This window comes from Rhinolophus sinicus, chromosome 3 (assembly GCF_057876585.1).
Source record: "Rhinolophus sinicus isolate RSI-liver-muscle chromosome 3, RSI-T2T, whole genome shotgun sequence".
Classification (NCBI taxonomy): domain Eukaryota; kingdom Metazoa; phylum Chordata; class Mammalia; order Chiroptera; family Rhinolophidae; genus Rhinolophus; species Rhinolophus sinicus.
In genome coordinates, this window is record NC_142503.1 from 164,072,465 (window position 1) to 164,093,692 (window position 21,228).

At 39.1% G+C, this 21,228-nt stretch overlaps 1 protein-coding gene across 1 annotated transcript in view; it reads right to left on the reverse strand.

Moving 5' to 3' along the window:
- ATG14 (autophagy related 14) overlaps positions 1-21,228 on the reverse strand; it is a 36,026-nt gene that overhangs the window by 6,775 nt on the left and 8,023 nt on the right. Inside the window, exons 2-9 of the mRNA XM_019725769.3 lie at positions 17,520-17,582; positions 16,298-16,340; positions 14,068-14,149; positions 9,652-9,889; positions 7,318-7,547; positions 5,651-5,768; positions 4,247-4,337; positions 4,083-4,168 (exon numbers count right to left, since the gene is read on the reverse strand). Of these exons, the coding sequence (XP_019581328.1) occupies positions 4,083-4,168; positions 4,247-4,337; positions 5,651-5,768; positions 7,318-7,547; positions 9,652-9,889; positions 14,068-14,149; positions 16,298-16,340; positions 17,520-17,582 (951 nt within the window). The remainder of the gene's footprint in view (positions 1-4,082; positions 4,169-4,246; positions 4,338-5,650; positions 5,769-7,317; positions 7,548-9,651; positions 9,890-14,067; positions 14,150-16,297; positions 16,341-17,519; positions 17,583-21,228) is intronic.

Here is a 21,228-nt window from a genome sequence, read left to right on the forward strand (position 1 = left end):
GGTCAAAAGCTATGATGTATGTAACTTATCACAGAGTTCAGAAAAAAATATTTTTGTTTGTGTATGGAGATAGAAACAGCGAGCGAGCGACTGTACAAATGACAAAGCAAATGGGGTAAAACAGAATCTGGGTAAACGGTATATTTGTTTTTTGTACTATTGTGTTTATTTTCGAATTTTTCTATAAGTTTGAATTTATTTCAAAGAAAAAAAAGGTTATGTTGGATTCAGGATGGAATCCTCAGTTCAGCTGGTCTCAATGGAAATAGGAAGTGCCACCTAGGTTCTATCACCAATCTCTCTAAGCCTGACTGGTGAAGCTCTGAGCTGGCTCACAGACCAGGAACTCGGCTGTGACGACAGCCTGGCTGTGTGTGGGCACTTCTGTAGGACAGAGCCGGCTAATTGGAAGGCTGACTCAAGGGCGAGCCTGCAGAAAGCTTCAGATGCCAAGGAAATCCACCCCTGCTAAACGACTGCCTATTTTCCTAAAGTACCACCAACACTGGATATCAATTCTTTCGTTTTTGCCAAACGGATGAAAAATGGAAACCTGTTTTGAATTGCATTTCTTTATTCTTGATTGAGGCTAAGGATTTTTTTCATTTGAATACAGACTCCTTTTGTGTGAGCTGTCTGCCAGAATACTTTGTCTATTTTTCTATTAGGTTGTTTGCCTTTCTTTTATTGATGGGAAGATTTCTTTAAGTAGTCTAGATTTTAACCTGTTGTCTGTTATAGAGATTGCAAAACATACCAGTGGCTTGTCTTTTAACTTTGTTTATGGTACCTTTTACCAGAGACATTTACAGTTTTTATACAGTAAAATGTGTCACTCCTTTCCTTTATGGTTTTTGGGTTTTGTGGCTTTCTTGGGAATTCCCTTCCCACTCTATGATTATAAAATACTATCTTTCCTCCTAGTTATTTTTAAAATTAAGGTCTTTTATATCATCTGGAATTAATTTTTGTATATGGAATGTGGTATGAATCCCACTTTTCCCCCATGACTACCCAACCGGCCCACCACCATTGAGCTGTTATGATTCAACACGCCACTCCTACCATGTATTATATTCCCACATACACAGCGTCTCTTTCTGGACTCTTTATCCTCTTCTCTAATTGCTCCAGCTATTTGCATGCTAACAGCACCCTGTTTTAAGTACTTTTTTTTTTCTCACTATATTTTAAAAGGGGCCAAGCCCATCCCTTATTATAATTTTTCAAAATTTCCTTGCAGATTCTGCTTCTAGTTAAAACTTTAGAGTCAGTGTGCAAAAGTTCCATGAAATAGCTGTTGAAATTCTAATTAGGCTTCCTCTTCAAGAGACGTGGCCTTTTTACAATGCTGAGCCTTCCCATCCTAGAAAATCCTACGGGTCTTCACTGGCCTTGATTCACTGTCCCACACCTCATACAGTGAGTGCCTGGCAGACATTCAAGAACTACATGATGAATAATTTCTAAAAAGCTTTGTAATTTTCTTTATGTAAATTTACATACATTTTGTAAAGATTATCCCTCTATAATTTATAGTTTTTGTTGCTGCAGTGAAAGGGACCTATGTTTCCATTACATTTGTAAAGTTATTGGCATACACGAAGGCAACTACTGTTATGTATGTTGATCTTCTAGCTCATCACCATGCTGACCTATCACTTCCAGTCGTCCCTTAGTTCTTTTGGATAGCTAGTTCAACCATCACGCCATCTACAATAATGCCAGCTTCGCTTCTGTCTTTCCAAGACAAATACACCTTACTTCTTTTTTTTTTTCCCCCACAGGATTTTACTGGGGAACAGTATGTACTTCCAGGACTTTTTTTCCAAGTCAAGTTGTTGTCCTTTCAATCTTAGTTGTGGAGGGTGCCACTGAGCTTCAAGTTGTCCTTTCAGTCTTAGTTGTGGAGGGTGCATCTCAGCTCCAGGTCCAGTTGCCGTTGCTAGTTGCAGGGGGCGCAGCCCACCATCCCTTGCGGGAATCAAACCGGCAACCTTGTGGTTGAGAGGATGCATTCCAACCAACTGAGCCATCCGGGAGCTCAGCTCAAGGTGCTATGTTCAATCTTAGTTGCAGGGGGCACTGCCCACCATCCCTTGCGGGACTCGAGGAATTGAACTGGCAACCTTGTGGTTGAAAGCCCATGCTCCAACCAACTGAGCCATCCGGGAGGCAGCTCAGCTCAAGGTGCCATGTTAAATCTTAGTTGCAGGGGGCGCTGCCCACTATCCCTTGCGGGACTCAAGGAGTTCAACCAGCAACCTAGTGGTTGAGAGCCCACTGGCCCATGTGGGAATCGAACTGGCAGCCTTCGGAGTTAGGAGCATGGAGCTCTAACCGCCCGAGCCACCAGGCCAGCCTACACCTTACTTCTTGGTTAAAATGGTTTCCTTGGGCTGGGCCTCCAGAGCAACATTAACACAGCAGTAACAGTAGGCATCCTAGTTTCCTCCTGACTGCAGGGGCAGCCTTTATTATCTAGGTGAGTAACGTTAGTATACTTTTTACCATACATTGTCGTAAACAGCCTTTATTAATGAACTCTTCTTAATTTGCTAGTAGTGTCCTTGAATTATTAACAGGCACTGAATTTGATTTATTGTTTTTCTGGCCTCTGTTGGCCTGATCTTATGTTTTTTCTTCTTTACCGTGTTAATGTGATGAAGTAACGTGCATTGGTTAAAGGCATGAGTATTTACTACTTTGTCATCAGCCAGATGTGTGCTGGGAACCTGGCTCCACCACTTTTACTGGCTCTGACTGTGGGCAGAAGTTAGTTGACCACACTAAGCCTCAGTTACCACCACCCCACCCTGTAAATTAAGAATAATAATCCTAATTAGATTTAAGATATGTAGTTGGCCCGGTGCCAGTAAATATTAGTTCTTAATGATCAATTTCCTAATGTTGAATCCTTTACAAATAAGGTACAGAGTTTGGCAAGCAAATCCACAGAAATCAACCACTAAAACTGGGATGGATTTCTAATGGGTTTCTGTGGCTCCTGAACTAATAAATGGGATTTGGGGTAAGAGTTTAGTATAAACTCCCTATAAAATAGCACAAAATTCTAGGTATATGTGCGATTTCCTGGAGAGAGGTCACAGCTTTTTTTCAAATGGATCTATGTCCCAGAAAAGTTAAGGACTGTTTGGGCGGGGGGAGGGGAGTAACACAAGGCAGTGGTTAAGGGCAGATGAACTACCACAGGATGCTCACTGCTGTGTGGACAAAGCCAGGCAGCCTGGCTGCGGGGGGCTCCCCTGGAGCGTTGGTTCCAATGTCAAAGCAGATGGAATGAGGGGGAAGGGAGTCCCACAAGAATTTTCCTACCTTTTATTTGTGTTTGTTCTCTTTCAAAAGTGCAAATACGTTAACCAAGTTACATCTGCAGAAATGCATGGATAGACCGCTAAGAGTAAGGAAAAGAGATCAGCCTCCAGAGAAGGGGCGCTAGGATGGCACCAACGATAAGCCTCATCTATGCCATGCTTTTATGGGCTGAGGGACTGAAAAGACGCCATAGGCCAGTCCTTCTTGGTCTTTTTTGTTACTGACTCCTGTTTTTAAACTAATGGATTTTAAGCTACTTAATCCCATAAACATCTCATACCTTTGTCTCCAACAAATGGTAGCCAGATTGACTCAATGACAAAAAGAGAATTGGGAAGAACTGTTATGATGGGAAGGAATGAACAGGCACAAAGGAAAATGCAGAAGAAACGGGGCAGGCACCGACAGGGCCAGAGAAGAAACCGATGTGGATTCAAAGAGATGGCATTCCATCGTCACGGACAGCGCGAGAAGGCCCTGCTCCAGGACACTTGGGTTCTTCTATTCCATTTTAGGTGTTAAAAATGTTTGCTATTCATTTTCTCTGAGGAATAATTATGTAAGGACCAGAAGGCCTCACATATGATTACTCCTATGTCCTTCTATACAGCACTGTTTGACTTTCGTCTCTTGAGGAGAGTCTGGGGCTGAGGGACAGTCCCCGTCCTTTGCCAACACAAACAACAACTCTGCGTACAAGTAGTCACAACAGTCACTTAGAGAAAAGCAACAAACACCCTTCTTACCTGCCTAGGTGTTCAGAGTTCGGGCTGACCAGGTACATGAGATTCCTGAGGGTATGCAGTGGTTGTAATTGATCTAAATTTACATGCTAGAAAAAGCAAGAAATTGATTACTATTTTCAATCATGTAAGAAATTAAAAATTAGTTCACAGCACATTTTCCATACCTGAGAAAAGCACAGGTAAAGAATATTTGCATTCAGTTTCTTCACTGCTCGAGTAAATTTCTGTCTGCTGAGATTTTCCCCACAAAATTCACTGTAAAACAAACATAGAATGTGTCAAGTTGCATGTTTTTGAGAAAATTCTATGTTAAAATGTTCATTTTGAAGAGTATGCTTTACACACCAGCTCGGTATAAAACATACCTTGTGGCCTTTGCCTCTGAATAATTTGTACTTAGAAACTTTCTAAGAATGAACTGTTGCCCTCAGGAGCAATTTCACTGCATCTATAACAATTACAAATGCACATACCCTCTGACCAAGCAATTCCACTTCTGAAAATTTATTACACAAATACTTCACACTAATGAAATGATGAATGTGTACGATTATTGCTGAAGTATAACTAGAGGATCAGTGAGATCTTGGAACATTTACACAAAGGAAAGCTCTGTCCCCATTATGCAGAATGACGGCTAGAGGCTCACCTGGCCCTACAGGCCCCACACGATTTGCACGCCCACCTTCCTCACTGCCCTCGGTCTCTACTGCTCTCCTGGCAGCTCACTCTTCCCAGGGCTTTGCCCTTCTCTCTGCCCACAGCCTCTTCCCCAGGATCCACATGACCTGCTCCCTTCCTCCCCCAGGTTCACACGTGATCACACACACCTGCCCACCCACACAGAGCAAGCCCTTCCCTGCCTCCACATCCCCTTTCTCTCTCACCCTGCTTTAATGTTCTCCACAGCACTTGTCACCATCTAACATAGAGCTTACTATTTGTCCCTTCATGAAAATTAAGTACCAAGAGCATAGCATGATGTTGTCATCACCGTATACCCGCTGTACCTAGAACAGCGCCTGGAACGTAGTAGGTACTCAGTAAGTATTTGTTAAGTAAACAAAAAATTAGAAAGCAAGGTGTAAAACCCCTCAGTATAGCATGACACCTTTGTCTTTAAAGAGGGGGAGACGGTAATCATATTTATATTTGCTTAAAATGCAAGGATAACTGGAGGGCGGCTAGGAAGGTCTTAGTAGGAACTAGGCAGACTGTAAATGTTTACGTTTTTTTGAATTTTAAACCACGTTTTTTATTTTTAAAAAAATCAACCGAAATAATTTAAGTGTTTCAGTTTGCCCAGTTCTTGCACATGAGAATACCCTGATTATCCTAGTGTTCCCTTCGATTATTTTCTCAAGTGGGAAAAACACTTCATGTGCAATTGTAAGGTAACACCAATTTGCACCACATGAGGCTTCTGAAATTTGTCTCAGTATCTTAACAGTCAGACTTTCTGTCTTGGTAACACTTAAATTGTTGTTTTTGATTTAGTCAGAGTAAGAACACAATAGGAACATGAGAGATCCATGACAAAGAAGACATCACCACCTTCAATTACTTGCCTGTTGCACAGCTTTTTGGGAAGATTCACATCGAGTATATGAGACAAGATGTTGACCAGCTGAGTCGCATAGCACAAGGCAGCACTGATCGTGTAAGCGGGGTTATTATGCTCCATGTCTAAAGTATAAAGACAACAACCACACACAAAACAACTTTAATTTCAACAAAAATAGGAATGAAGCTACATTTTATGATTTCTAATTTTATCACTACATTATTGGTTGCGTATTACTCCTTACTAATAGAAGGTCCATGGCCAGACATTAATGTTTCATTGTTTATGGTTTTGCTAAGTGAAATGGGCCTAAACAGATCTAGCATCAATGAAATGAAAGTCTGAATTGCTGGACCTGATAATTACTTATCAGAACTTGTGGCCAACATAAATGTCCCCATGCAGAGAGGGCTTCCCTGACCACCCTATGGAAAAGCACTGCCTTCCTCTGTAGCCCCACGGTGCGGCTGTTTCTGCCCACAGCACACACTCCGTGTATGGTGCTTTTATCACTACTTGCTTCCTGTCCTTCTCCCCACAGAAACACAAAGGGCTGTCTTTGGTGACACCTGTCTTGGTGACACCATCTTTGTATTACCAGCACTGTACATGACAGACAGCACATAAATTTGCTGAATGACTAAATAAATAATCCTTTATCACTGAAGAGAAGCTGCAGGAGTTTTAAAAGGTTTCTCTATTGCTGTATTCAATCTCTATTTAGGACTGCTACAACAAACGCTTTATAATGTTAAAAACTATACAAATGGGACTCTGGGTAAATACATTTCTTTAAATAGTGAGGTCTTTTTATATAAATAACGCAATATAGACCCTCAAAAGGTGAAGTAGCTAAAATCTATGTTTTCAGTCCATCCAGATGCATAAACAATATGTGTTCTATCTATGCAATGGAATGTCGTTCAGTCATAAAAAGAATGAAACCCTGCTAAGCAAAGTAAGTCAGAGAGAAAAAGCAGAAAACCATATGATTTCACTGATATGTGGTGTATAAACCAAAAACAACAAAAGAACAAGACAAACAAATGAGAAACAAAAACTCATAGACACAGACAATAGTTTAGTGGTTCCCAGAGGGTAAGGGGGGTGAGAGATGAGGGTAAAGGGGATCGATCATATATATGGTGATGGAAGGAGAACTGACTCTGGGTGGTGAACACACAATGGGATTTATAGATGATGTGATACAGGATTGTACACCTGAAATCTATGTAACTTTACTAACAATTGTCACCCCAATAAACTTAAAAAAAAAAAAAAAAGAATGAAACCCTGATACATGCAACAATGTAGATAAACCTGGAAAACATGTTAAGTAAAAAGAAAAGCCAGACACAAAAGGCCATATATTGTATGATCCTATTTATATGAAATATCCAGAACAGACACAACTATACAGAGAGCAGACTAGTGGTTTCCAGAGGCTGGAAGCAGGGAGGGATGAGGAGTGACGGCTTCAGGCCCTGGGGTTTTCACTTGGAGTGAAGAGAATGTCCTGGAACTAGATAGAGGTGATGGCTGTGTAGTGCTATGAATGTCCTAAGTGCCACTGAATTGTTCACTTTAAAACTATTCATTTTAAGGTACATTTCTGCCTCATTTAAAAACTACATGTTTATAAAAGTTTTCCAAGACTATTTTGCTTCTCACCAGGCCCCTGCGTGGTTTTCTTCTCTTCCACCCAGTTGTAGTAGGCAGAGTAGTCCCCGTTGTTGGGAAGGCTGATCCAAGGCCCTGTGATGCTAATGCTGGTGTCCCCGTTGTGGTCGTCGCAGACCCATCTCCCAGAGAGGTAGGTCGTCCTCCGGGCTTCAGCAAGCTTGCTCACAGTGCTGGAGGTCATGGCGCTGTCACTCTCTGAAGACACATCGGCGGGATCTCTGAAAACCAGGAGATGCATAAGGATTTCAAGGGACTGGCTTTTAGAGACTACGCAGCATACTTGTCAGATATGAGGAACACTGGAAAGATGCACACGAGGGCAGGAGTTTACTTGGAATAGACAGAGATAAGTGGTTGCAATCAGAGAGGAAGATCACACCAGGGTGAGGATGGTGGCACCATGGGTGACGGCCTCAAATATCAGGTTCTCAAATGACTTGGTGTCAAGGTCCCTTTCTGTGCTTACAATTTTCTGAGGATCCCAAAGAGTTTTTATGAATGTGGATCGGATCTATTGATATTTACTATATTAGAAATCTGAGAACATTTTAAATTGTTAATTCATTTGAAAATAATAAGCCTATTACATGTGAACATAGCATATCTTTGGGAAGTGCCAGAAGATGGTGTTGAAAACGTAGGTAGGTAGGAAATGCGTAGGGCTTTCCGTGCTGCACTAAGTATAGATTCTGTCCTCTTGGCCAGTGGTTCTCCATCCTTGTTCCTTCTGCCACAACACACATGTAAGGTAACGCCTACTGGCTGTCACAGATAAGACTGGGGCAAGGGTACTATGGCCAATTCTAAGTTCTTGCTACTTCTTCCTTCTCCCACTCAAGGAAGTTTGAGAAATGTGAATGAACAAGAAATCTCATTATAAGGATAACTTCAAAACTATCAACTTAGAAAAAATATCGGCATAAAATGATATATGCTAGTAGAAAAAATTTCAACAGCACAGGGAAAAAGGAGAAAGTTTTTCTCCGTTTACTCTTTTGCAATTTGTGTGCAGTTGTCAGTCTCCTTATGTGATAAAATCTGGAAAAGTGTGTTAGTCTTTGTTTACTGTAATGTGTGTAACATTGCGATCTTGGCTCATGAGAATTTAATTTGGCATAATGTTTCTGTTTTGTCAGCTTTTTTCTCCCCTTTGGCCTGGTCAGTTATCTTTATACCAATTTTTGGGTAATCCAACTTTTCCCCACTGATCCAAAGAGCGACCTTAGGGGTTTATTTCAGAACGTTCTATTATGCTCTCTTTTGAAGCTGCCTTTTTATTTTATTATTAAGCATTGCTAATGACAAATTACTTGCTAAGAGTCAGATAGAAGGTTTTCAAACCAGAAGCAACAGACTTTTAAGCTTTTAGGAAGCTAACTCTTGCAACAGATGAATGAACAGATTGAAACAGAGGTAGCAAAGAACAGTTACACAACTAGCAATAATCCACTGACTGTCCAATTCCAGGGAAAGGGGTTGGAAAGTGAGGGCGACCAGAAGAGACAGGAAAATCGTCAACTGGAACAGCCTGGTGGTTAGTGAGGAAGCAAACGGAACTCTTCAGTATATTAACAGTTTCTAAACCTGGCTGCTCCTCAGCATCATCTGGGCAAGTTCAAAACTATAAAAGTATTTTGAGCTGGACTGGGAGGTTGGAGGTGTGTCCTCTGAACCCATATTTTCCAAAAGCTCCTGGGTGACTCTGATGAACAGCAGGTGGGGAACCAGTCTTGCCATCCCATCGACTCCTGAGGGTATCTATGAATGACAGCCTAAGACTAGACTCACTGTACTGAGTGCTTGATGGTGGTTAGTTAGTCACCAGGGAAAGGCTAAGTCACCATGTGGTGCCCACCATGGTGAGAGACCCCAAGCACTAGGTGTTTTCTTCCATTTTAGTTCATGATTTCCCTGTGAAGTAGGCATTTATTATCCCCATCTAACAGACAAGGAAATAAGACTTGACACTCAAGAACCTGCCTCACAGCATAGAACTAATAAACAACCCGACTGGGGTTGCAGCTGACATCAGCCCTCAGATGGTTCTTGATCAGGGGTGAGTCAGCACCTCATCAAGAAGCTCTGTAAACATACTAAGTCTGGGCCGTCTCCTCCGCCAAGGGCCACCGCCCTTCACCTTGGCCACCTCCCAGCTTCGTGCAGTGTGTACTATTTGCTGAAGCAGATAAGACTTCAGTTTCATTACCAGGAAAACCAATGGCCCCAGAATGAGGCTCAATAAATGTGGTGCTGACGTACTTGAAAAGTACTCGTCTTTGGAACCTGAACTATTCTTAGAGTCAAAAGACTTGCTTACTGTACCTCACAGCAGTCTTTACTTCCTCGATTGGAAAAATGACAGAGGTGAGCTCTAATATATGAGATCGCCGAAGATTTGCCAGACGCTCATAATGACTTCTTAAGTCAATGGTTTTTTTTTCTACTAAGTCACCAAGTTTGCGATTGTGCCTCTGAATCTTCTCCTTTTTCTCTTGATGCCTCTGTGCACGAGTATAAAGCTTCTGATTCTTTTCCTTCGTTCTGAGAAGACCTTCAGAATCTAAAACAAATCATACCCAACAATTACCTCTGCACATAGTTCCTGAGTCCTGCAGAACCGCACCCCACAAGTGTAAGTGTCTTCCTGCAGTCTAAACTGAAATCTAAACCTCAGTAAAATTAACTAGATAATGTTCACTAAGTGGAAATTGAGAGCTTAGTTCACCTGGATAATACCCATAGAGCAAAGGGGCCCACCACTAAAAGGGCTCTGGATTTCCATTTGTAATTATTCTTAGTAAGAATCACTCAATGACTATCAAGTGTAAATTCACAGCACAGAAATACCTGACTTTCTTACTGTGAGCACTGAAGAAGAGCCATGTTGGGCAGAGAAGAGACCCACTTCAAGTCTGAAAAAACTTACTGGCTAATTGTCTTTGGAAACCTCGCACGTGTGCCTTGGGTTCCATTCAGAGAACTGAGGGACAATCTCACTTTCAGGTGGTCATGCAGCAAAGAAACAGACCAAGAGCTCCGCCGTGACAGTGGCGTGTAGCAGCACCCGGCAGGATGGGAGCGCCGATTTGGTGTCACCGACTGTCTGCCAGCATTTCAAGTACAAGGGCAACAAAAGCCTGGCCACATAGCCAAGGAGACAGACACCCCCCCTGTCTGATTTATGTTGTTTTGTGGAGTTCCTTCAGGTTCTGGATCCCAAGACCTGCTAGGGATGTCGGGTTGTAGCTAAACTTCTCTAGGGTAGCAAAAAAAAGTTGTAAAATCTCAAGACAGACACCTAGGAACGAGTTAGGAGGTTCAACTTCAAAATCAAGCTATTTTTTAGGAAAGCTTCCTCTTTATACACTGTAAGCTGGGTTCTCTATATCATGATTATTTTTGACCTGTCCACTGCCTAACTTGATGGTCAATCCCTTGATGGCTATGCTACAGTTCAGGGCTTTTTTTTTTTTTTTTTTCATTCCTACTATCACAATCCTATTAACTCTCATCAAAACTCTGCCTACCTCCAGCTTGGCTCCACTTATGCCCTCTTTCACTGGCTCTGCCTTCAGAAGCTATAGCCAGTGCTCAGTGGTTCTCCACTGCCCATCAAATACAGAACAAACTCTTCGGCCACTCGATCACCTATTATAGATCCCACAGTTCCCTTCTGCACCGTTCATTCTAGTCTCACTCAATTACTAAATACTTCAAATCCTTTCCACAAGGTGGAACTACTTACTGTGTTTCCCCAAAAATAAGACCTAGCCGGACAATCAGCTCTAATGCATCCTTTGGACAAAAATATAAGACTTGGTCTTATTTTACTATAAGACCCGGTTGTCTTATATAATATAAATGTAATGTAATGTAATATAATACAATACGTTACAATAATATAATACCAGGTCTTATATAAGACTTGGTCTTATATTAATTTTTGCTCCAATAGACGCATTAGAGCTGATTGTCCAGCTAGGTCTTATTTTCGGGGAAATATGGTAGTTAAGTAAATGTGTGGGGATGGATGGATGGATGCTGAACGAGTCATCATTCCTTAAACACTCATCCTCATCCTGTTGTTCAAATCAACATCTCTCTAGGAACGTTCTCTGTTTGCTCCTAGTCTCCATACTTTACTCATTGAGCAAGGCCCCCCTCCATAAACGCTCCCCAGACTTCTTGCTCCTCGGAAATCCATGGTAACATGTATGCACCTCACCTATGGCACATACCATGTTTCCCCGAAAATAAGACCTAGCTGGACAATCAGCTCTAATGCGCCTTTTGGAGCAAAACTTAATATAAGACCTGGTATTATTATATTATATTATATCAATATCATATCATATTATAATTATATTATATTATACCCGGTCTTATAATAAAATAAGACCAGGTCTTATATTAATTTTTCCTCCAAAAGACGCTTTAGAACTGATTGTCTGACTAGGTCTCATTTTCAGGGAAACATGGTAGCTCTTAGTTGCTTATACCAGATCCAACAGAAGCTAAGTCGTCTCTCGATTAGAATAAAAGGAGCATCTGATAATTGTTTGTGGACAGAAATCACTGTCTTTGACTGAGGACCATTGATCCTAGGTATTTTATTGCAGGCATAAGGTTTCTTAGTTTTATTTCTCCTTAGATGCATCTCTTTATCATTCCTGCTCAATGTCAAGTCCTAAAGGTTAAGTCTCTGGTTCTACCACACACTTTCCAGCAAGTTCATTCATTTTCATGATCTTTCCTGAGCTCTTTACAAGTGTTCAAGTGAATCTGTCTAGCCATGACCCTGAGTCCCATGGCGGTTACACTTCTAAAGGACAGTTTCCAATTTAATATCATAACCCCTCCTCATAGGAAGCAGGAAATCATGTCATCCAGCCAGCACCAGTCCAAGAGTCAGCACTCAAGAGTCTAGTTTGTCCTTCTCTCCGTGCCATCTCCCCCTAAACATCAAAACATTCTGATGCTATTTCTGTAATCTCCTGCCTCTTTGTGTAAATAACTCTGTCTGCTCAACTCTGCAATTTCATACAATGCAGCTTCCCTATCTATGCCGTATTATTCTGTATCATGGTACCTTAAATCAAGAGACTGGGGAAATACTCTTCAGGCTCTACAGTTTATAATTTATGACCTTTTCGGAATATATTTGAATATATTTAACATTTCCACAACAAAGTTAAAAAGACAGACTGTTTATTGTGTAGCAAGCTTAGTCCATGGACTTGAGCCCATGCATAGCTTCTGGAATCCATTAACTCCTTTAAAATTGTTGCAGAAGGTTGTGGGGGTGGCAACCAGACTGCATTTACATTCTAAAGAGCAGTGGTTCCCAGCCCTGGCAGGTCATCGGACCGGTCAAGAGCAGTGCTACTCAAAGTGTGGCCTGTGGGTCTGGGCCCACCTGCAAACTTGCACCAATCAGACGAGAAGTACAGAAATACAGAGTACGTTTAGAAACTTTTTTCTTCGACATGGCAATTTGACATTGCCATACCATTTAAGTGTGCAATCATTTTTCTAGTAATTTTACTGCATTTTACAAAAGCATTGGTATCACTTTATAAGTGTAGAAATCTAACAGAAAAAAAACTTTGTTTACTACAAACAGTTTAAGAGTCACTGACTCAGTCCCCATGCGTGAGATTTTAATTTCTTAAATCCAGGGTGGGTCCCAAGATTCTCTAGATTTTAAAAAGGTCACGAGGTCACTCTACTAGAGATGGAAACCATGGTTATAGGTCCACTGCTTTAGAACTGTATCTTTTATTTTCTGTGGTTGTTGCTTTTGTAAGTATTTTGGAGTTAGGAACCTATTAGAGCTGATCAAAGTTTTAAACTTGTCATCAGAGAAATGCACATGCTCAGTAAACTCAGCAATTTCAGGAGGTTATCAGATGCCTGGGGGCAAACCACTGATGTGAACATCATGGCAGGATGGAGGGAGAGGTGAACCAGTGTTAAGTAACAAGTCCCTATATGGCAGTTGAAGCAGAGCCTCTGGAGAACGCATGCAAAACTCAGTGGGAATCGGCGGTCTGAATTCTGAGCGCCTCTGCATTGTGCAGCCCTGCTTCTCCAGCTTCTTAATCCCGTGCAACTCCACGAGCACTTTATGAGGACAGTTTCAAAGGAAGCTTTTACACCATTACATACCACTATAAAATACTTGCCTCTGAAAGCAATGAGTAGAGAAGAAAGGGATTCACAAGGTATGACGGTGACTCATTCTAAACTTTAAACACTGATCTTCAGAAATAGACATAATATTTCTAAGGATGCAGGATTTCTGAGGATTCTCTAAAATTTTGACACTCACCTACAATAAAGTATGAACTGTACAAATATAATGTAACATTAATGCAGATAAAAATATGAATAAGACACACTATGGAAGAAAAAGTCAATATTCTGTGCTTCTGGTATGAGCTAATAATTATTATAAATGAGTACCAAGTCAGACTTTGAGCTTAGTTTTAGCTAAGGGAATTGGGAAACATACATTCCTTAATTATTTTAGGTGAGAAAGGTAGCGGGTTATTTAAAGGTCTTCATATGAAAACTCCTTACACAAATGTTTTATGACAGAAAGGCAGGCAGTAAACTTTTCCAAGTTGCTATTGCTTCCCTCTCCTCTCTCTGTCTCTCTACCTCTAGTTTATTAATCTCATGACATTCCATATGAGCCCTTTGTCAGGGCTGGAGGGAGGGGATCAAAGTACTTACTTTTCTTCATTTCTTCATTTCCTTTACATATCGTTTGTTTCAGTTGTTCGATTCTCATCTTGCAGGACATTATTTTCCATCTCTTAAAAAGTATGCAATAAATATCAGAAACAGTCTCTTAAATAAATATGATTATCTATCTGGTATGACTACCTACTTTCAGGTATGCCTTAGAAAGCATAATCAAGAAAAGACAAATATATTTATTACAGCTTTAGTAACTGTGGTACATTACAAAAAAGAAAAAAAATGTTATTCAACACGAACTTGCTAGACAATTAAGAAAGAGAAATTCACATAGTTCTTTTGTATAGTGCTAAGGAGCACAGAGAAAAATGTTGGAGGATGTTCTCTTAACATGCTCTGTCCAATATACAGCTCCTGGTCACATGTGGCTATTTAAAAGTCAATTAAAATTACATAAAATAAAAATACTTAGCTCCTTACTCACACTACCCACATGTCAAATGCTCAACACATGTGGCTAATGGCGACCACATTGGTCTATGCAGATATAGAACAATTGCATCATCACAGAAACTTCTACTGACGCACTGCTCTAAACTCTTAGTGCTGGTTAGACAGTTAACGTCTCTGTGTTAACTTACTGATACAATAAACAAGTATTACTTCCAAATAATTAAAACTGCAATAAAACAGAACTTGAAAAAAAAAGTATGGAACTCATGTAAGATTTCTTGAAAAGCCTTAGACAATTACACGAAACATGCAATTTCCTCTTTACATTACCAGGATTTAGATCCAGCTTCCCCCAAGGTGAATAAAGGATCTGTAAAAATGCGACCTAGTAGTTTAAAAGTCTGGTTATCTATTCTACATTGGCTCCATAATAGAACATGGCTAACTAAAAGCTTAAAACAACATTCAAATAAATGCCTGCGGTGTTGAACACTTGTCTACATAGTCTGACAGTACACACAGTGGGTTGCAGGGCTGTTCTGGCGGGCAAAATTCTAGCCTCTCCCATGGAGTGAGAGAGACTTCTGAAAACAGATTCATGTAGGCTAGTGGATTCAGGAATGAACTGGCAATGATATGGCTTTACTTTTAAAGGATATTATTGTTAAAAAAAATTAATACTGAAGTTTTTGATAGGAAAACTAGAAAATACAGGGAATGTAGAAAAACAGGGATAGGATTCTTGATAAATAGCCTTCATGATCTTTTTCCATACAACATATTTTGTTTCTACAACATTCAGAGTATGAACATAATTCACTTCTATCACAAATATTCTTTAAATAAGTTATTATTTAAAAATTACGAGTGATGATTATTATTGTGAAAAAACTACTCATCACAGAAGAGAAAAAAGAAAGTGATTGTTAGCAGGACTCCTTCCCATTCCTCAGGGGTAATCTCAGTTAAAGTTTGATGTGTATCTTTTGAGATTTTTTAGAGTATATTTATATTTAAAATACATACACAAATGGAATCATACTTTATCGTATTTTTTGTTTTTTCATTAAAAAATTTATCTTGGACATCACTCTGTGTCAGTACATGTAGACTGATCACAATCTTTTGAACAGTTACCCAGAATCATAATTATGTACTCCATCCTACTTGATTAGCATTTAGATTATTTACAGATTAACTTTACTACTAGTGCTGCAGGCAATCAGTTTCTTTATCCGTGAATCTCTGCATTCATGTGCATCTCCTTAGGGTGAAAATACCACATGTGCATTAAAAATACAACAAACCACCACGAAACTGTCCCCCAAATATGTCAACGTATATTTCCTCCAAAAGTGAAAAAAAATGTTGTCAACCAAATTCCTTATTTTCATACGTTGTACTAATTTTTTCCCAGTTTATGTTCATTATGCTTATTTATAAAGGTCCTCTCACCGCCAGATTACATAAACACTCTTCCATATTTTCATACGTTTACTTTTCACATTTAATATTAATCCATCTAGAATATGTTTATGAGGAAGAATTTTTCTCAAAAAGGAAAGCCCACTGTTCTTGTATTTCTATGTCAATACCAGACTTCATATGATGTCTTCATAAACAATACCCTGTTTTTGGTTATCTAGGTGAAATATTTGAGAAGCCCACACTACGAATAAATTCAAAGAGAGGACCACCAAAAATGATTAAAAATAAATTTAAATTCAAAATGATGTTTTAAGTTCTACCAACTTAAAAACATGTAATCTCAAGGATAAAGAATATTATTTAAATAGTTCTTACAGCTTACCAACTGATCTGTTATCCATTTTCCTTCCATAGCTTTTAATACTCTGTATGGACAAAAGATACAGAAAATAAACTCTCAAAACAAAATTTTGTAAAGATCAAAAATGTAAAATCAACAACTTTTTAACATAAGGTCTTACAAGTGACTAGGAATACCAAAGTGGGATGTAAGCATTTAAAAATGTTTTCCAAATTCTTTTTTCTGCAATTTTCTCTCAACTCCTTCCTTTTGCACTTCTAACACAGTCCAGAGCCCTTCTATAAATGTTCACAATAAACTTCCATAACAGCCAAAGCCTTTGTCCTCAGTCATAATCAACAATTTCCATCAGTCATGATTAATAATAATAGTTACAAGAGAATTCACGATGGAAAATGTTATGATCATCTCCCAAAGAAATGGCACAAACCAGTATCTGCAAAAATTTGTTTTGTTGAATGAAGTGTTCTATAAAAATAAGTTTCTATAATCACAAAAAATTAGAGAAATGACTGAGTTAAATAAATTCAAATAGGTTTCTCTAATGCAGGGCATCTCAAAAGATCAATTCCACTTCTCAGTGTGTTGATCTGAGCCAGGGTGTGTCTGGAGAACAGTGACTGGATCAGTTTGGGACAAAAGGTTCTACAGGACAATTCTCAAATCCAGAGGGTGAGAGATTCATCAGGGGTGCTTGTTAATAACTCAGATTTCCAGGCTTCCCCCCACACCCAATGAATCAGAATATCTGAGGATAGGATTTTAAGAATTTACATGTTTAACCATTTACCTCAGTGAATGAATTCTGACATAGACACCTGCAGACCACATTTTGCAAAACACTGATAGGGAAGAAGAAAGATAAATGGAAGCAGCGTCCTATAGGAGCCACCATCACTTATAAGCCACCATAGGCTTATAGACTCACTTAAGTCTATAACATGCTGACAGTCCATTTAACACATATTAGTTATCAGGGCCAGGGGTTTGACTCATCCATCCAGTCACTGAGTGCCTACTGTATACCGGACACCGGGTCTGATCCCAGTATTTTTCAGAAACTTGATAATCTCCTATTTTGCTTCTCCAAGATGCACTGCTTGCTCTTCCACACTTTGAGATTGTGTTCTGTGTTTAATAAGTTAGCAATCCCTGTATTTGTATCTACAGCACATGTCGAATTAAATAAACGACATGGTGATTAGATAACCATCACAAATTAAAAATCCAAATGAAAACTCACTCTTTTTGAAATTCTTCTTGCTTGCTCTTAAGTTGGCTTAACCGTTCCTTCTTGTCTATAAACCTGTAAGAAAAAAATTCAATGATCATTTTTTTCAGTTCAATGAGATTATGCAAATTTCTGAGCGCCGATCACATCTGCAAATTCATGTGGAAATGACTTGAAAGTGAGTATTGTACACATCTTCTCAATGGGGTGCACACAGCTGCTTGCCACTTGGTTATTTTAAAACTAAGTTCAGATTCTCAGCTTTAAAATTCTTTCATGGGTTTATAAATATATCTATAGAGTTTTTACCCCCCAGGTTAAATTGTTTTTCTAAACAGGTACATCAAAGTACTAAAGTGAATTCAAAGAAACTGAGACTTTTTGTTATAAAAATTATTTTAACTATTATGCTTCATTTAATCTTGCGCTCATTTATAAACTGGTTCTTTACAATCTTTAAAGCACATTTTTTTCTTACTTATTTTATGGCTAGTCATTGCAGGTTAACCAGTTACTTAGTAAAAGTTATCAAAAGGAAGGGATGTCATATTGCAGTTCATTTTCTCTGTCAGTCTTCTATACTTATCCTTATTATTTTCTTCCTGTTACCTTACTTGGGGTTTAGTTTACCTTTTTTTTTTACAATTGGAAACTCAAATCATCGATTTTATGCCTCTCTTCCTTTCTAATAAAACCATATAAAGTTACAAATTCCCCTGAGTATTGCTTTAGCTAAACCCAAAGTTTGTGATACGATGCATTTTCATTATCATTTAGTTTGAAATTTCTAACTTTCCATAAGATCCCTTCTTTGACTCGTAAGTTATTTAAAAGTGTATTGTTTAATTTCCAGAAACATTTTATCAGTAACTTATTATTACTGTCTTCTAATTTAATTCTGAGGTGGTCACATAACATACTCTGAGATTTCAATCTTTTGATGTAAGACTGCCTTGTGGCCTTGAATTTGGTTTGCCTTGGTGAGTTACATGTGCACTTGAAAGAATGTGTATTGTTTGGGTACAGTGTTCTATAAATGTCACCTAGCGGAAGGTGGCTAACAGCGTCATTCAGATGGAGATCTGTGTTGTTCAAGATGGCGGCCACCAGTCACACGTGGCTACTGAACACCTAACATGTGGCTTGTTGCTTACTAAGGATTTGGTTAAAAAAATTTTATGACCAACATCATGCAACTGATTTTCAATCAAGCTAACAGTGGCTCACTAACTGTCGTCGAGAAAATAATGGCAATGGCACATGCTCCAGTCACATGGTATGGAGTCTAAGACAGAAGTCTCTATAACACTATTTCTATAACCCCTTGTTTGAAATATACCCAAAGGTATCTGCTTCAAAATGGAAAGGATAAAATGGTCTATGACTCTACCACATAATAGCCACAGAAAATGTACAATACATAATAAAACAAAAAAGCAAATCAGGCAATATTATACATGACCATTATAGACTTATATGATTAAATTAAAATCAAATTAAAAATTCGGTTCCAACATGGCACTAACATTTCAATAGCCCCACGCAGCAGGCAGCTACCACAGATACAGATACCACAGATACAGAACATCATGCAGAAAGTTCTACTGGGTAGCACTGCAATGGCCAGTAAGATGGCAACTATATGGAACAGTGTGAGAAAACTCAGAAACCAATGTGGAATATAGACAAACCCACAGATTACTTCATCAATTAACTTACCAGGCTTTTACTATGTGCCTGTAACTTGTAACAAAGGATCTTCCACAATAGTAGAAAATCTAATGATACACTTCTGCAGCTGAGTGTATACTCTTGGACATATTACTTATTTGTTCTATGCTTCCATTTCCTTGTATCAAAAATGAGAAACTAATGTGTTATTTCTTTCTCACTAAGGCAATGTGGTGCTTCATGTTCCCATTAACCTGAAGGAGAGGACAAACTGACAAGACTCATCAAACCATGCAAACAAAGGTCTGACATAGAGGATAAAATCTTGCTTTTAGAGGCCATCCAAGTTCTCCTTTTAGATCTGTTGTGCCACTCCACTTTGCGCTGAAACAAACTGGGATGACAATTCTGTCCAGCTTTATATAGACCTGTTTGATTCTCTTGAGCTTTGTTAAAAAAAAAAAAAAAAAAGCAAACAACCAAAATTTAAAACCAATATACAGATGACAACAGGAATAATAAAAAGATAAATCCTACTGTAGCAAACACTTCATGGGTCACATTATCCTTCGTGAAGGAAATTAAAACTAGGTGGTGTGAAAGCTAAACAGTAGACGATGTAAAGGAATGTGGCTGGGTCAGCATTTCAACTGCTCATCAGCACGCATCCATTCTCTGCATCCTCCAAGGCACACTCATGGACACAGGTAAACAAATAGTTCATTCCACAAGTCTGTGCTTCCTCAGCATGGTTTCCAACAAGTGGAAAGATTAATAATAGTCATCATATTCAAATAAGACTTAATGATACATATTTTATCTTTATACAAAGGAGGGGGAAGGAATCATATTATGTACTGCCTCTCAAGAATTTCATTGAACAGACATTATATAATTTATTTATATAAACTCCTGTTGAACGTTGCCACTTGCTTCCAGTTTTCACTATTATCAGTAATGTTATGAGTACACTAGTGTACAAATCCTTACAAACTGTTAAGATTATGAAAAATTTCTATAAATAATATAACTTGCTGGGTCAAATGTTTACATGCGAAATTCTGGCAGTTATCTTTCAACTTCCTCTGAATCATTTCACGTAATTTGCAACCCCACCAACAGTGAAGAACAGAGCTGGTTTTCAGACGCTCCCCGGAAGCTGCACATTTCTTTTCAGTGTTTGCTCACCTGATTGCCTCCCCTCCATTTACTCTAACGACAGTTCATAATTCATTTATTTGCCTTTGTTTCACTATTAGAAATGTTGAAGGCCCTTTCCTATCTTATTGCCTGATTTCTTTTGTTATTCCCCTATGTCCTTTGTCCATTTTTCTATAGTTTTTAAGTGTTGTTTATTCGGGAAATTAGTCATTTTTTCCTTTCATACATCTCAAACTACTGACTACTTACGCTTCTGTTCTACAGAATTTTCCAACTTTTATGCAGATACAGCCAGCTATCAATTTTTTGTTTAATGACTCTGGTTTTTGTGTTATTTTCTGAAAGGAATCTGCCAGTGAACCTGTACCATGTATCATGGCTTTTACAACACAATTTCTTATATTTTCTATCCCAATTTAAAAATGCCTTTTAATTATTTACCAAAATCCTCCATACTTATAAGATTTGGGGTTTTCTTTTCCCCTAAAAAAGCACTCCCTTAAATTGACTGTTGTTTCCTAAATTCATCCATACTTTTGCAACTAATTTTTTTCCCCCAGTAAAAAAATACTCCCTTAAATTGCCTTTGTCTCCCTGTGATAGAGGCGGATGGGAACTAGCAGAGGGGTGGTCACAGAGGGTAGTACTGGAGATGGCACAGACCCCGGTTCAGGCTCCAGGGAGCTGTCCAGGAGTTACGCTGGTGTGGCCTGAGACTGCAGAATGAGTCAGAGTTGGCCCTGTTAACGGAAGGAAGGTAGGTATTATAGGCAAAGGAAATCCCGCTATGTTTCACAAGGTAAAATATTACTCTGTCTTGCACCAAAGGATTTCAACACACCAAGTGGGATAACAGGGATAGGCGTGTGTCACTAATGAGGTGTCAGCT